Genomic DNA, 18113 nt, shown 5'->3' with positions numbered 1-18113 from the left:
AGTACTGACTGTATAAAGTTACTACTCCCTTAAAACTTTTCACCAAGTACTAGTGCTTTATGTCTACCTTCTTTGTGGCTACTGGGGAGGGAGAACTTCTGGTATAAGAAGAGATTAGTGGAAACTATTGGGAAGGTGTAATTTGAGCTGGGTTTTTAAAAGGGGTAGAATTTTAGAAGATAGGGATATGGGGAGGGTATTGAGATAGCATTATAAAGATAGACTAACATGGGCAAAGACAGATAAGAAAATACTAAGCATACTGAGAGAACAATAGGTTTGTTTAGGAAATGTTATTGACACAGAGGACCTCATGAATAAAACTACAAAGAACGTAGAATGATTTTAACATACTTTTTATTTCATTTGAGCATTTCTCTTGTGAGTCTCAGCTTATTAATTTCTATGTAAAGAAAGTAATATATAAGGCTGGGCATGGTGGCTCATGGCTATAATCCCAGCACTTTGGGAGGCCAAGGCAGGTGGATTGCTTGAGTCCAGGAGTTCAAGACCAGCTTGGGCAACATGGCAAAACCCCGTCTTCACAAAAAATACAAAAATTAGCCAAGCATGGTGCTGCGCGCCTATGGTCCCAGCTACTCAGGTGGTTGAGGTGGATCACTTGAGCTAGGGAGGTTGAGCCTTTATTGTGCCGCTGCACTCCAGCCCTAGCAACAGAGCCCAACCCTGTCTTAAGCAAAGAAACTAAAGTTTTAAGTGATTTACAAATAAACTTAAGCTTAGCCCATTTTAAAGTGTGAGTGGTTTTTAATTACAAGGCCCAAACTAATGAGACAAGTTTTTATCTTCTTTTAAAATCTTTAAGTGTTCTAAAATCTGTTGTTGCTGGCTTTTTCCGTCTTAGAAATATAATTTTTACAGTGAACAAAAATGTAATGTTGAGCAGATAAAATAAAAATGACTTCAAAATAATTTGACATGTAAAGGAAAGAGAAACATTTTCTTGCTTGTCGTTATCAATGCATTAGGGTATACTAATAAAAGTAGTGCTTTGTTCAAGCTCAGTTAAGAGCTTTTGTTGCTAAATACTATATTTTCCTGATCTAAACATGAAGGCTTGGGTAGAGTGAAGTTCTAACTCATTCACTTGTCTGATTTTTGTATCTGGGAAGCTCTTATTTATGTAGTAGGTTGTTCCCGCTTAAAGGATAGTTACTTATTTGATTTTTTTTTTTAAATAGCAGTATATGCATTGCATAGAAGTACGCAAGATAATCTGCTTTCCTTAAATAGTGTTCCTTCTTACAGGGTATGTTAAACATTAAAAAACACCTTGAACTCTAATTCCTAGAATATATGAGATAGACATGGAGAAAGATTGCCCGCTAGCTTAGGTATGCCTTAGGGAACCCACCATTTGGAATGAAATATCTAGGTAAACACGCCTTCATGCTAGTTAGTAAGTGAGGTTGGGAGTCCTTCTGCTTGACCTGTATGAATAACTTGTCCACTGGAACGCAGCCCTCTGTGATCCACTTTTAGCTGAAATGAAAATAGATTTTGTTTATTCTTTCTTATCTTTTTAATTAGATCTTCTAATTAAATCTTCTAGTTCTGGGGCAGTTGTAAAAATAGCTACTTTGCGGTGCTTTTATTATGTGTCAGTCCCTACTAGGCATTTGGAATTCATTACCACAAACATTCTTGTCTAACCTATGTGGAGGCTTTATGATTTCCATTTTGCAGCCAAGTAGAGACCCAGATCATCTCCGTATCTTGCCCATGTTGCCAAATTGCTATCCAGCAGCAAAGCCAGGGCTTCCAATCCATGTCTGATTCCCGAATGTGAAAGCAATAGCACCTTCCTAGGTGCTAATGATCATTCACAAAGCATCTTCCCCGCGGAAAAACGCTATTGGGATTGTACCTTTCCTCCTACTGGTACCGTGTGAAGGGTGAAATGTGTGCAGGACTGGTAGTCTTCGAAAAGGGTGGACAGTGGCAATTACTATTTTCTAATCCATGAAATTTTATTTAGTAAACAATCACAAGTTTTGAATAGAAAATTTAATGATGTAAATTATAAAATACTTAAGTATAAGAAGTTATCATTCGATGCTGATTGTTTACAATGAGTAAAAACCTTGTGTTGGGAGGATAAACAGAGTAAATCAGAAAAATTAGTTTGATTTCCTATGTCCTACCTATGACGGAATGTATTTAAGGTGGCTTGACAGCTCATTCAAGGAGATGGAAAATCAAGAGCCAAAGTCCCTGGCTCTCTTGTCTTCTCTTAAATTTCTTTAAATTTTAGTTAAAAGTGGATTAAATTGGTAACTTTTCTTTTTCCTTAAGAACACATTGAGTTCCATGAACAAACTTGTCATTAACTCCAGGGTTACAAGTAACATCTTAGAAGGGAGGAAAGATATATAAAGCTACAGTCTCAGGGCTGGTGGGGGCAGCTGACTAACTGGACGAAGTGCTATATCTCATCTGAGTGTTCTTCATTCGCTTAAATTGCAAGAGACTGGGCAGAGATGAGAAATGACAGCATTCTTGACCCTGTGGGAGTCAGAGGTGCAAAGCATTCAGAGATGAGTGGATGAAAGAAATGAGGTTTGTTAAGAGAGCCCAGGAAGTCAGAGAATTGGGGCTTGAAGAAGAAAGACCTAAAGGAAACATCTGCTAGCAGGTCCAGCAGGGTGGGGGTGGGAAAGTGAGGAAGGTGGAGGAAAGAGGGTCAGAACATCCACCTACGCTGCTACTAAGCTTGTTGAAAAGAAAGCTGGTCTAATTTGCCATAGACTCTTCCCCCTCTGGATCAGAAAAACAGAAGCATTACAATATGCTATTCATACAGAAAGTGTGATTAGAAAAAAGGAAAATGCACGTGTGGGGTTGAGAACATCTGCTGTAACAAGTCATCTAGAGACAGCTAAGCAGTGGCTTTAAAGCGGCTTGCTAGTGTTCAGCAGGAAGGATGAGGAGGAATGAGGACGGAGACCAATGGGATGAGAGTACTTAGGTCGTGCCCCAGCCTCCGTCCTATTTCTTTTATTTTCTCAGTGCTCAGACCCAGAGTCTTGTCAGCAAGGGAACGCTGTGATTAATGGCATCAGCCAAAAATATGGCATGGAGATAGATCACTCATAGCATGCTGCAGCTGGTGCCTGGGAAGCAAGCTTACTAGACACGTAGCAAAAGTGATGCACCAAACATAATGTGAAAGGGAACAGTTTCTTGGGAATATTCTCACTTTTATTTCTAAGTCATATATTTTGGGACCTTAAATGCACTTTATATGACATGCAGTGATAGCTGCTCGATTTTGTAGTTTTTCCATCCACAGTGAACTGTCAAGACAGTGGGAGAAAATGATGACTCATGTACCCAGTTGCAGAGAGATCACTGATTACTTTGTATATTGTTATTTGTTACTTGTTTTAGGCTTTTATTTATCTTTATTAATGATGGAATAGTGTCCATTTTCCAGCAACTTTCTCATGCAGAGTTTGAGGCTCCCCATCCAGCTTTTTCAGTATTCTCATGGTGGAATAATCCTGACAATGGGACCACCATATATTTGTATGGCAATGTATACTTTTCCAAGGCTCACTTATTTGTGTTACTTTATTTAATCCCCACAAACTTCCAGTGGGCAGATACACAGGTGGCGTAATCCTAATTTAAAAATTTGGATCACTCGGAATAATGAGGTTTACTTTTTTGCTTGAGATCATGCAGCTAGTTCCTAACGTGAAATGACTAGATCATACCTTTCTCCTTAAAGCTCTTCCAGAAACAGTATTGAGGCATTGGGGCTCATGGGGATTCTGGTTGATACACCCCACCCAGAGTCTGCTGATGAACTGATAACCCTCTAAACTGGGTCTCCAGCCGTGATTTTACAACAAGCTCCAAACTCACTGCTCCTGTTTACCTGGCTTATCTACACACAGAGGTCTGACCAGCAGATGAGCTCAACTGAATTCATCAGTTTTCTGGCCCCTCCCAGATCTTGTGGTCTTGAATTCCTTATTCTAGTGAATGTCACAACCAAACTCTCAGTTGCCTTATTTCTGCAGCACCTGCCGCTGTCCAGGGCTGCGCCCTATCTTCACCAACAACCCTCTAACCCGTGTCCCTGTCACTACTCTGAACTCCCCTCCTCCGCACACGTTCTCCATCACATTCACATGCGATGGGCTTTCGGAAATGCAAATCCAATCTGTCTCTTCCCTGAGACTTTCAATGGCTTCTCTTTGTATTTAAGATAAAATCTAAAATTCTTAACATAGCTTACAAGGCCTTACAGAATCTGGCCCTATGTTTCCAACTTCCCTCACCGCTCCCTCTTTCTCAGTGTATATGGAATATTTTCCGGCTTCCCAGAGTATGCCCTGCTCTTTTTGCCTCCAGACCTCTGTACCAGCTGTTTTCTTTTGGAACTCAGCCTAGACGCCCTGGCCTCTGGGACGCTGCTCTGCCACAGCGCCCTCTGCTGTGCTCTGGGTCTCCATCCATTTCCCTCCCTGGACTGTTGTCTGGAGCGCCGAGGCAGGCCATCTCGTTTGCCATTGTATCTTGTGCTGTCCCTATATTGAGTACAGTGTATGAATCAGCTGGGTGAACACGACATTTTTGTTAAACACATAAACACATGTTTCTAGGTTTCCAGTGTTCTTTTCACTGAGATCGTTCCCCAACAATGTACTCAATAGTCTCTGGTTGATTTTAGTATTAAATGTTTAGTTCTTCCTTCTCTAAGACGTCTATACTCTGTAATTGTCCGTAAAATTTCTCTTTTTCTCCTGGATCATGCTTTACTGATTAAATCTGGTGGCTTTTTAGATGAACTTAACAGATATCCATAATAAACATTTATCAAGTAATTACTATGTGTCAGACACTGTATTAAGTATTTTTCATGAATTTTCTGCTTCCTTAAAATGATTCTGTAAGGTAAGTACTATTGTTGTCCCCATTTTATAGATGAGGAAACAGACAAAGACAGATGAAATAATCTACCCAGTGTCACAGCAAATAAGTAGAAGAGTTGGGTTTTGAACTCGGTGCAAGTCATACAGTCCATTCAGCTTATGAAAAACTGAGCTATAATTTCTGTTTATAGAAATGCCTGTGTTCTTAGGAGTTTCATATAGGTAGTAACTCTATGAATTTATGGATTGAAAATAGGCTTTGAAGCTAGTGTTGTAGCTGTAAAAAAAGGAAACCCAATCTTGTCTGTGAGGAAGATTAGATGACATAATGAATGTAAAATATAGAACATAGGGACTGGTACATTGTTGACTCCGAGAAAATGATAACTGCTCATTTAGAAGTTGTTCTAACTCTTCTACTAGCTTGCCTCACTGAACTTGAGAACTGAAGTAGTTCCAGTGGGGTGGGAGTTTGCTAAAGAGAAAGTTGGATTTTTCGGTCTAAATAAATTCTTATAAGAAAACTGGAATGGCTAAGAAAAAGTGAACTTTGGATTTAGCTTGGACTGTGTAGACTTGTATGAAGTTCATTCTAGCTTACTTTATGATTATGTTCCATACATATCTGTAAGCCAACACAGAGACCTAGAGGAGTGGCTATTTTCAACACTTCAAAAGTGCTGATTACATACTGGCCCACGATAAAGCTACATAAGACCATCTTAAGATGTTAAGTTCATTAGCTCTTGGCCCTATGTTATTTCATGTCTTTGAATTTTAAAAATAGCAAATTAGTTACTACTTAGGGAATGAATTTTGGTAGATAAAATATTAGAAAATGTGGACTCTGCAGTGGAGAAATAGTTTATTGAAAAGACCCTGATGGGGGAAAATTTTTGAACCACTATCCCAAATAAGGTAAAATATTTTGTTATTATTACATCTTTTCCTGCTGTATATTGTAAGAACTTTGGTTTTTATGGATTTGCCTTCTGCTGCAAATATGTAACTTATCAAAGAAGGGGAGAAATAATGTTTTGGAGTTTAATTGTTAATGCTAATTTCTATGAGGAATCCCTTAGGAGGTTTCACCAAAGTTACTAAAACCATGCTGTCATGATATTTTTTAGTTACAAAGTTCATGAGCAATAAACAGGCAAAAAAAAAAAACCTTGAGAAAAGTAGTATGTGGAATACAGTGTATAAAATGGAAGTAATTTAAGTTGAAGTATTGTCCAGTGTCTCCAGAGAGGCCCTATTTACTATGGAATTTAGTATGTATTGATACACCTATTTAGTAGTTATTAGAACTGAAGGCATTATTTCACTTTATCTCATTTGGTCCTCACAACAATCCTGATAGGTACATTCTCCTATCCTCATTTTTTCTATGAGGAAACTGAAGTTCAGGAAGGTTAAGTTACTCACCCGGGGTCACACAGCTAGTAAGTGGTGGAATTGGAACACGAATACAGGCCTTTCGATTTCCAAAGCCCCGTTTCCTGTCAAAGGATATGATAAAGGAGAAATCACAAGCCTACATGAAGGAATCTTTGAGCTATTCAGGGTGGGATTATTGGTTAACACTTTAAAGAAAATTTAGTTTGGATCATTAACCACATTTTATGTAACAAAATTAAAATTTCAGATGGGTAAGAGGGTTAAATTTAAAAAACAAAACAAAGTTGTAGAAAAATTAGACGGTGGATCTGAATACATACCAAATTTCTGAGGCAGAATTTCCGGAAGCAGAATTTCTCTAAAATTTACAGTAGTAGATGAAATCACAAAATGAAAGTATATACAACTATAGCATAGAAAAATTAGAGGGTAGATCTGAATACTTACCAACTTTCTGGAGCAGAATTTCCTGAGGCAGAATTTCTCTGAATTTTATAGCAGCAGATGAAATCACAAAATGAAAGTATGTACAACTATAGCATATAAGAATTTAAAAACTTTTGCATGTCGAAAGTATAGATAAATTGGCAGAAATTAAGAAACTGGAATACTTAGTGCTGGCAAGGAAATTGTCATATATTGCTTGTGGTATGATAAACTAGTGAAGACCCTCTGTGGGTTTAGCAAAAGTATATTAGGCATCAAAATATCATTTCCGCAGTAATTCTGCATCTGGGAATCTTTTGTAATGGATAATCTAAGCTGTCAAAAATGCTGTCTCCATGAAAATATTTTTGCAGTGTTTTTCATAAAACCAAAAATTAGGAAAAGAATAAAAAATGTCTAATGAGAGGATATGGCTAGTCAAACCCCTCACTAGATTAAATGCTTTTTGTTCTGTGTTTTTCTGTTCTTGTTGTTTTGTTGCTGTTTTGTTGTTGTTGTTGTTGTTGTTGTTTGAGACAGTCTCCCTTTGTCACCCAGGCTGGAGTGCAGTGGTGCAGTCTCGGCTCACTTCAGCCTCCACCTCGGGTTCAAGCGATTCTTGTGCCTCGGCCTCCCAAGTAGCTGCACAGCCTTCTGAATAGCTAGCATTTCTGTCACGTTCTACCACTCCCAGCTAATTTTTGTGTTTTTTATTTTAGTAAAGACAGGGTTTCACCATGTTGAACAGGCTAGTCTCGAACTCCTGACCTAAGGAGATCTGCCTACCTTGGCCTCCAAAAGTGCTGGGATTACATGTGTGAGTCACCTTTCCTGGCCTAGGTGAAATGTTATATAACCATTATAATCAATGATCATAAAGTCTGCTTTCTAATGTAAAACAATGGGGATGGTGATATTTTTCATCTTATTTATGTTTCTACTGAGGTTACAGTTGTAGAAAATAAGGTGTGTTTCATAAAAGACTGAAATGAAATATTGTACGTTAAAATCTTAATCATGATTAAGAGTTTTCTTTGCTTTATTTTCCAAGTTTTTGATAATATTGTTATTTTATTATTTACAAACTCCAAATATAAAGGACTTCTTATTTGACCCACAGGATGGGTTTCCAGATTTCCAGGATTCTGTGCAAACGCTCTTCCAGCAGGCTAGAGCTAAGAGTGAAGAACTCACAGCTCTTACTTCACAGGTAACATAAACTACCAGTTACTATTTCATAATAGTAGTATCTGTAGGTTAAAAAATAAATAACTACTTCAACTAGCTTTGCTTTAAGTGTCTGAAGACTGACTTTTTATTTCTGGTTGTTTTTTAAAACGTCATCTGAGCCACAGCTGTATCAACATGAGAGCAATAACAACTTGGTTTGATTCAGTTTGTGAAAGGAATCTGATATGGTGCTACTTACTTATTCTTGTAGTTTTGTAGGCAGTGAGACAGATTCTCTACTCAAGAAAACTTAAAAGAAACAGTTTGATGACTGGGAAAACCAGCCATGTTGACCATGGCTGTATGTAATACAACTCTGAGATAAAATAGCACTAGTTCTCAATAAAATATTAATAGTCAACATTGTAATTGTTAACTCTTTTAAATTCATATTTATTGAAAAATTGTTAAATGAATATGGGGCTTCAAGTGCTTTTGCCATTAAATTATTTGTGTCTGTATACTGAAATTAATTTTAAAATTCTTTCTACTAACATCATCTTTTAGAAAGCACTGTAAGCTTTTATTCCTGTTGAACAGCTTCTTTGTAATAACTTGCTTTTGGTCAAATTTAATACTGTTAAGTTTTGTTTTTTCATGTTAAGATGAAAAATACATTTTTTTTTTAACCTCAGGTATGCTTATTGAAATTTTATCAACTAATTAGTAACAAGTTCAAATAAAATGCAGTGGTTACTCTTGATTTGATTTATGTGCATTCAGAAAAATAGTGTAAATGTTTATCGTGTTTATTCTGTGAATTAGTATGTTTTATCTATTGATTTTTACATTGTGAATCAGAGCTTTTTGAAACCAATTTTATATAGCAGCTTTCTTGTCCTACTCTTTTATATAGCATGTAGTGATTCATATCTGTGCATTTTGACTATTACCTCCTTGGCAAAATAAAACAAATACACTGCTCTGAATATCACATGTAAGTAATCTAGAGCAGTGCATTGAAAAGGAACTTATAAAACACAGGCAGAGATAAATTTATATGTCAGTTGATTAATTGCATATTTAGAATATGCCTTTTTGTGATTGGTTGGGAAATTCTGCAGTTTCATTTCCTGATGAAGGTGAAGATGCTTATTGGCACTGGGGGTTTTTTTTTGCATAATTTACATTGTTTAATTTTAGTGGGAGGTCTGTTTGTCTTGTTCTTCTAGACAGCTGTTTTACACCTTCTCTCCCCTAAACATATTGTCATCATATCAGAGTCTGTGTATTGCCAGATCCGAAAATAAAAATGCCAAGATTTCGCCCTAAGTGTTAGAAGTAGTTTATAGCAGATGTTGCTGTTGCTTTTAGGTTTCTTTTTTAAAAAATCCTTTAAAGGACTTTTAGTACCTTGGAAAACAAAGCTAAGGTTATGTTGCTATTGAGCTGACATGGAGTTATCTTGAAAGGATTGAGAAGAAAGCTTTAATCTTTTGTGCAACATCCAGCGTTTTATATTTTAACAGGATATAGACATCTATGCATACTTACGGAATTTGTATACCACATGAAGTATGAACTCATTTTAATGAATACTAAATATATTTGCTGGAGTCCGAAATTGATATCTTTAAACCATTAAAAAATCTAGAATGTTTCAATTACTGGTTTTATTTTTGCTTTACTTACTAGCAGCCTGAGAAGGTAATGGCAAAGCAGATGGAGTTCCTTTGCAACCAAGCTGGCTATGAAAGACTGCATGTCGAGAGGAGGTTGTCTACAGGGCTTTACAGGCAGAACTCAGAAGAGCACAGTCCTAACGGCTTGACTTCTGATAACTCAGATGGACAAGGTACATATGTTAGAATATTCTACACCTTTAGGGCCGCTCCATGCATTTCGAAGAGAAACAGAAGAAAACAGCTGATTTTTAAATGATGGTATTTTACAGAGATTGTTTTATAGGTCCTCTTTTCAAAATTAAATTCTCCATGTTCTAAATAGGAAATAATTTATTTTGCAAATTTTAATTTGTAAATTTTTAAAACTTTATTATTTCTAAACATTAGTTGGCACATGAGATCCACATGTATTCTTTTGTAAGGGGTTGGTGGAAATGTGAGAATGACCACAGCACAGACTATTTTCCCCAAAGCAGCAGATTCTAGGAGAGATGTTTATCCTTTTTAAGTGACCAAAACCTCCTATTTTTTAGACATTGAAAACAAGTTTGTGAAATTGTCACCATTGGGTTTTTAAGAGAATATGGTAACTACTTTTAAAGTGTTACGACAGAGTACAGCTCAGGTTTAGAAAGCCATGGGATTCGTGAGTATTTTTACCATTCTAAAAAGTACTTCATTCTTTTCACATCCTCACATAAAGAAAATCCCAAGTCATTGTTATTTCAGTCATTCAATGGCATTTTATTTTTTAGTATTTTCTATGTGCCAGGCACGCTTGTAGGCACTGAAGATGTGGCAGGGAACAAGTCCCTGCTTACTGCCTCCACTTACACTCTAGTGGAGGGAGATGTACAGGTTATAAGTATATAAGTGTATCCTCTAGTTTCAAATAGTAATAAGCGTTTGAAGAAAAACAATAATTTTGTAGTGCCTACTTTTTATATGTTATTATTATACTTTCCTAGAGAGTAGTTATTATTGTCAAAAAAAATTGCATTTGTAAGTAAGAATACCATCTTAAGCATTCTCCAGCCATGGAGTAAAATATTACGTGTCTCAACAGATCAGAGTACTGGAAGAGAAGAAAGCTCTTCCTTTTGTTTGTTATTTATTTATTTATTTGTTTTTTGAGATGGAGTTTCGCTCTTGTAACCCAGGCTGGAGTGCAATGGCGCGATCTCGGCTCACCGCAACCTCCGCCTCCTGGGTTCAGGCAATTCTCCTGCCTCAGCCTCCTGAGTAGCTGGGATTACAGGCACGCTCCACCATGCCCAACTGATTTTTTGTATTTTTAGTAGAGACGGGGTTTCACCATGTTGGCCAGGATGGTCTCAATCTCCTGACCTCGTGATCCACCCGCCTCAGCCTCCCAAAGTGCTGGGATTACAGGCATGAGCCACCGCGCCCACATGGTAAATTATTTTTTATGTTGTGTTTATTTTATTTTATTTTTTTGAAACAAGAGTCTTGCTCTGTCACCAGGCGCCAGACTGGAGTGCAGTGGTGTCATCTCAGCTCACTGCAACCTCCGCCTCCCAGGTTCAAGCAATTCTTCTGCTTCAGCCTCCCAAGTAGCTGGGACTACAGGTGCGCGCCACCGCGCCCAGCTAACTTTTGTATTTTTTAGTAGAGACGGGTTTCACCATGGTCTCGATCTCTTGACCTCGTGATCTGCCCGCCTACGCCTCCCAAAGTGCTGGGATTACAGGCATGAGCCACCATGCCCGGCCTCCTTTTAAAAATATTATAGGAACCTTTGAGTTGAGGTCTTGTTTAACTGCTCCAGTTATCCTTAACCGTTAAGAAGCAAAGGCAATTATTAAAGATTTTATGACTCTAATTTGTGACACCAGGATAATTGAGTATGGGGAGACAATTTGCTAAGGTGATGCATTTCAGTACATGACAACATGATTGGGTATCTAATTTTTCCCCATATTTGTGCTAAATCTGTTTTCTCAATGGATTTTGCTGTATTTTTTTTTAAATAATCTGTAATTGGCTTGAAGCCTTCTCTGTCTAGTACTTGTTATTACGTGATTAATGACATGCCATGGCAGAATGGTGGCACTAGTAAGAAAACGCCTCATGGAGGAGATGTATTATATGCCAAAACTGGAATGCTTACTGGAATTCTCAGTCTTTTGTTTAGCTCTTAAAACTATCCTGGCAGAATTGTAAACTTTGGGACTAGCATGAAATGACTTGCCATTTTCTTCTTAAATTATCATTTAAAATGTTTTTTCCAACTGTTACTTAAATTCTTCAGTGTCCACTGACTTTCCTCACTTTTTTCCTAAGGAGTGTTTAGGCAATTTTTGAAAACTTATTTTTAAGAAAATCCATGATGTGTTTTTAATATTTTGCATATTTCTTTTTTGTTTTTTTTGTTTTTTTGTTTTTTTCATTAGGAGAAAGACCTTTGAATCTCCGCATGCCTAATTTACAGAACAGACAACCCCATCATTTTGTGGTGGATGGGGAGCTGAGCAGACTTTACCCCAGTGAGGCAAAGTCCCACTCATCAGGTGAGAATGAGCTATATGATGAGAGGGTAACACTTGAATAAAAGCATCTTCAAATTCTGTTCTCCTGTTCCCAATGTCCCTCCCCCACCAAAAAATGTTATTACTGACAGTGTTCCTACAGATTGAGTATCCCTAGTTGGAAAATTTGGAATGGTCCCAGGCATTTTGGATAAGGGATGCTCACTTGTCAGTTTTTCTCCCCTTGGAAGTAATAATTGCCGTAACACTGGCTGCTCTTGCTAGTCATTTTGCAAACTTAGTATTCTGAACAATGAAGAGAAAACTCATGAAAGTTGAGTTTACTTTCACTAGCCATTATATGAATGGTGATGTTTATATGAAAGTTTTATAATAAATAGCTGGTTTAAGTTGTGTTACTAATATGAAATTGATGGACTACATGTTTGCTTTGACAAAGAGAAAACCTTGTGTATCAAAATCTAAACTTCTCATGCAGATGCATTTTAGAGGTGATACTCATATTTCAGAAGTAAACTGAATTCCATAAAAGGATGAGTAGTTCCTTATCATAGTTAGATATTCACATATTTTTACCCAAGTGAAGTGAGTTAGACCTAGTTAAAGCTTTATAGACCAGCACCATTTGAAAGAATCTGGTATCATTCAGTCTTCGAAATAAAGTAACTTTAGGAGTCACTGATGAAAGTCACTGATTTTATAGATGAAGTAACTGAAGCCAAATAAATAGCTCCAAATTTGCATTGTAAGTCAGTGAGAAGTGTATTTCTACAAGCATTAGGATTAAACCTGACTTTACATCTGTTACCTAGATAGAATGAATTACATATTTACTAGAAAAAAATGTTATCAAGAGCCTTTATGTCTCTCAGTTTCAGATCATGCTCTTAGTAGCAGATGCTAAAAAGGAAAGTCCTAAATAATGTTCTGGTGCTGTGACTTTAGCATGCGATTGCATACTTGATTGTAGCCAGCTTAATAATGTCAAAGGGAGGTTGAGAAATTGAAACTATCCTAAAAAGATGACATCCTGGTCTGTTTTCCACAACACAAAAAGTGATCTATAAAGTTTTTTTAAAAAATGAACAAAATCCCACTTTTGACTAATTTGTATTTCTTTGAAGACTCTATACAACAGGAATACTCCAGTCACATTGATCATGTGTCTCATCATGGGGCACATTTATATTTTACATAGAGATATAATTGAGCTAGGGTTTTATGTAGAACCAAATGAAGAAATGCCTGAAAAAGCCTTTTTTAAAATTTTTAAATGAATAGAAATAACACAGGTTTCATATAGTGCAAGCCTGGGTCTAGATCTTAGCACCAATGCTTGACTGAGTGACCCTAACTGAGTTACTTAAGTACCCTGTCCTTCAGTTGCTTCACCTGTAAAAGAGAAATAATTTCTACCTTGTAGGATGGTTAGGAGGATTAAACAAGATAGTATACCTGCGTCCTACACTGTCTATTTCAGCCAGCAGGAATTCAGTGAATAGTAGCTACTATTTTTATTACTCTTATGAAGAATTTAAAATCCCCTTCTGTTTAGATAGAGAGGATTGATAAATTGAGCTATTTAATTTTGGATAAGCTATTAGTATCGATTACTTTGTAGAATCCTCTGAAGGCGTAAGTATATGTGTATGGACATTTGCCATGTATATGTGTGTGTACATATCTCCCAGTGTTTGTACTTTATATAAAGGTTACATTTGATTATTATTCTGTAGTGTTTGTGGTTGAAATAACTATATACATAGAACTCCATGGAATGATTTCTCATGAAAATACAGTTCATTATTTTATCCCTAGTTCTGCCACCTTAATATGTCATTGTCAGGAGAACTTTAAAAAATAATTCCAAGGTTATGAAGATATTTTTCAGTCTGATTACTTCATTGGTGATAAATATTTTAACCAATAACAGTTATATATTAATCAGTTTTATATATTTATCATGTTGGATCAAGCATTAAAAATTAATATGTTCTATATGCTAAATGAAATAATGTGTATTTCATTATTTAACTTTCATGCCACTTTATGTAAATACTATTCCCATTGTATAGATAAGGACACTAAGGCTTAGGGAGGTGTATAACTTGCCCAGACATATATACAGCTAGTAATTGGCAGAGTTGAAATTTAAATCCAGAATCCAAGTTCTTAACAGTTCTATGAACAAAAATTTTATATAGAATTGCAGAATCATGAATAGTTGATACTGTTTGGTATGGAGTGTGGAGGTTTGTTTTATAGCTTTGTTTCATTTTTGTAGTCCATTGATTTAAAATATTAACTCACTTTGTTTCCATTTTATGTAGAGAGCCTTGGGATTTTAAAAGACTACCCTCACTCAGCTTTTACCTTAGAAAAAAAAGTCATCAAAACAGAGCCTGAAGATTCAAGATAGCTGTGATTCTCTCACTGTTCTCTGGAAATGGCATCAGATTTAAGGATAATACTCCATCATAGAAATAAGCCTTAATAACCAGTGTTGCCTCATTCAGCTCAAACAGATTTCATAGCCAAAGCAAAAGGACTGGTACGGTAGTCTGCAGAAACCAGGAAGATAAAACAACAGCCACAAAAGAGAAAAGAGTGTTACAATCTATACCAGTAATATTGATTCATTCACATTCCTATGTTAAGTCATTTTATATGGAAAAGCTTGCAAATCAATATTGTAAGCATTCATTATTTAAGAGTGTACAATGTATTTGTGTAATTTATAGAAGTAAACTCTGGATGTTGAGACCTGTTTGGTCCAATAGATGTGGATACAATTTATTTTACTTGAAATTTTGTTGTCTGCTTTGTGTGTTTTAACGTAAATAAATGTCAGCGTTTAGAATCTTTACCTGCAATCATGAAAAAGAAAGCTTAAGTGATGTAGTTATTGGCAAGATTGTAATGATTGTGGAAAAATAGAAAGCAAATACTCGATTTAAGCCAAGGAAAAGATTGTGGATTTAATATTTGATAAAACTGATTTTGTTTGACAGGAAATGTGTAGCATTCACTCATAAAATATCTGGTTATCAGTGCACATTTACACAATAAGTACTTGAGTGGAGGAAAGTTAAAAAGATGAGCAATAGAGTAGAAAATATCTCTTAAACTAGTTGACCTAGATTGTATTAATAGCTACTTAAGATGTGTCAATGATAGGACGCTATTACTTGGACAGAGAACTTGAAATTTCAGAATGTGTTAAATAGATTAAGACATAGTAAGTTAACCCTACATGTTATAAAGATGGTGACTGTTAACAAAAGCTATAATAGATTAAGTACTGTTTTCTATACAGAAAGTCTCTATGTAGAGAAGTTAGACTAGATGCTTTCACTAGCAAATGTCTTCCCACCCAGCTGTCACAAGTGTGGACAATCACTGCATCCACATTTGTAGGCATACTTCTATAAAAGTTTAGTTGACACCTATATTCATTATTTATTTTACGATTTCATTTTTCTACATTTTTGAAATTTGTGAATGCAGTTTTTTCTTAAAATTCATTTTAAATTGACAGTACATTTTTAATTCTCCTAATTAAATTCATAGACTGTGTGCATATATATGGGAGTGTGCTTACATGTTAATAATGTACTTGCATACTTACGAGAATTTCACATTGGAATTCATAATGGTAAAAAACCAAATACATCTGACAATATATATTTTTTTCTGTTGGTTTAAGAGAAGGTATCTGGCAGCTTTACCTACTTCCTATAGATTCATCAAACCCAGATATTGCTGAGAAGAGTATATTGACTTAGAGTATGTGTTTTTTTGTTTTTAGTTCTGCTCTAGATCATAACTGTAAAACATATTAAGTCATAATCTGTTACACTAAAATTCGTCAGCCAAATGTTAAATGAAGTGTCTGCACTGTAGTCTCAGATCACTGTCACATATATAAATTGCTTCTTCATTTTAATTTGTAGAAGAACTTTACAGTAAGAAACACCAGTAAACAACTTTTATACTGTTAAAAGGCTTTTTTCCCTTCCTAAATGTTTTAATTGTACCATAGTGTTTTGCTCACTGAAGAAGCTTCTTATGGACCTTGCAACTTTGTTGCTAGCTTGAGGTTGATTATTGTGGTTGTATTGTTCACTGTGTGTAGAAATAGTATGAGTACAACTTAAATAGACTGGTCAGTTTTTAATATTAGCCATAGCACTGGTTAGTATCTCAGTAGTTTCATGAAACGTTTCCTGTATTCTAATCTATTTTGAAACATTTTGTTTGTTTTTTTTTAATCGTGTCTTACAGTCAAGTTTGTAGGTTTTAATAAGCCACAATTTTAAAAGATGCAGTAATCTTCCAACTTCCAATATTTATCCATCCATTGTGGACCCACAAATTGCATCTTTAAATTCATAAGTTTCCTTAAGTATCATCTGTTTCCAGTCTTTCAAGCTTAGTGATAAGGTGGAAGCACAAGAAAAATTTCAGTAGAATACAATTTTTATTTTGTAAACACTAATGTATTAAACTTGCTATACATTAAAGCAAATAATATATTTTTATTTGAATTGTATATATGAATTGGATGTTATAACTAGTTGATTTTTTTTTTTTCATTTTGTTAGAGGTATTTTCACTGAACAAGGTCAATTGGTTACCTCAGTATTACAGCCAATATAGTCCAAGGGACCATTTCTCCCTGAGTCTCTTACACTTTATTGTGCGATGTCCACGTTTCTGTGACTCTTCAAGCTGTTGGTGAGGTGGGATGAGTGCACTTGCTTCCTGTGGCAATAAAGCTTTTCTGTGCCTCACACATTTATGTTTATAGCATTTTCTACATTGCAGTTTTCCACAGTGAGTAATATTAAGCCTCCCCTGTCTGCTAATTTAAGCTAGGTTTCAGCATTAGAGCACAAGAACTTACATCTTAAGTTGGGAGTAAATATTGTCAGCTACTGTCATTTCTAAAAGGTCGTTTGGTGAACAGGTTCTCAGTAGACTCTGGTCTGGGAGATAGAGGTCAATTTATATTCTCATTTATGAGACATTTTTAAAACCACCATTTTGAGCTATATTAAAAGGAGAAATGTTAGGATTTAACATCTATAATACATTACATATTTGTAAAATATTAATGTGATTTGGCTTCAGTATTATGGGCTAATTATATGAAATTGAGCTAACCTGTAGTAAAGAACCAGGACGAGCCTATCAAAAGGTATTAATTGATGAGTTCTATAGATTAATGAAGATCATCAGTGCGCCAAGCACTGTGCTAGGTGCTAGGGAAGAGGTAAAGGCCACAGACGAAATATATGATCCTTGTCCAAAATCTAGTTGGATGGGAACTAATACCACTCACATAAAAATAAAAATTTCAGTGCCTTACCTATTGGGATGAAGAGCTGACATTTAAGTGCGTTCTGTGTTACGTAGCCATTATGGCAGCAGGCACTTTACAGGTGAGAGAAGGCACTTGAGATTTCAAAAGAGAATCGGCCAGGACTGAAATCAACTTGCAGCGGTGAAATTTGATAAGCCATAGTGGTAGTACATTTCACTTTGCGGCTTTTTATTATTATTATTGCAATTTTACTGTGATACTGAATGGCAGATCTGTGCCTGGGTAATAATTCTTTTAACAATCCATTGAATCTGTCCAAAGGCAGCAGGGAAAGGTGCTTTCATCTGCCCTTAATAAGTGAAACCACTTGGGTAAAAGCTTTAGGATTTGGTAATTATGAGACTACTAGCACCTAGTGTACCTTTACAACTATAGTTGACACTATTTAAGACTTAAAGGCTAAATAAGTATGCAGGGAATTTCCTAACGTATGGTCTACTCACTTGGCTACTCAAATGGTTATTATTGACACAATGCCCATTTTGCTTGTGACTTCACTTAATATACCACGTTGAGTCTTCAAAAGAAAACCAAGGTATTAACCAACCTCATGAAGCCAGAAGGTCTGCCTCTTTTAGGAAATGAATTCAATTAGTAAGTAGCTGAAGTTAGAATTGAACAAACATTGTAT

General features: G+C 35.9%; 1 protein-coding gene across 4 annotated transcripts in view; it reads left to right on the top strand.

The window, feature by feature from the left end:
* Positions 1 to 14904, top strand: part of NAB1 (NGFI-A binding protein 1) — a 45908-nt gene extending 31004 nt beyond the window's left edge. For 3 of the 4 annotated variants that reach the window (XM_074399350.1, XM_003940815.4, XM_074399352.1), the window contains exons 5-8: positions 7852 to 7941; positions 9597 to 9756; positions 12001 to 12117; positions 14427 to 14904. In XM_074399350.1, coding sequence (XP_074255451.1) covers positions 7852 to 7941; positions 9597 to 9756; positions 12001 to 12117; positions 14427 to 14515 — 456 coding nt within the window. In that variant the 3' untranslated portion in view covers positions 14516 to 14904. The remainder of the gene's footprint in view (positions 1 to 7851; positions 7942 to 9596; positions 9757 to 12000; positions 12118 to 14426) is intronic. The other variant, XM_074399351.1, reaches the window with a different exon arrangement.
* The last annotated feature ends 3209 nt before the right edge of the window (positions 14905 to 18113 follow it).

The sequence above is a fragment of the Saimiri boliviensis genome, chromosome 5 (genome assembly GCF_048565385.1).
Source record: "Saimiri boliviensis isolate mSaiBol1 chromosome 5, mSaiBol1.pri, whole genome shotgun sequence".
In the NCBI taxonomy this organism is placed as follows: Eukaryota; Metazoa; Chordata; class Mammalia; order Primates; family Cebidae; genus Saimiri; species Saimiri boliviensis.
Note: the sequence above shows the minus strand (reverse complement) of the source record. Positions and strands in the feature narration are given on the sequence as shown.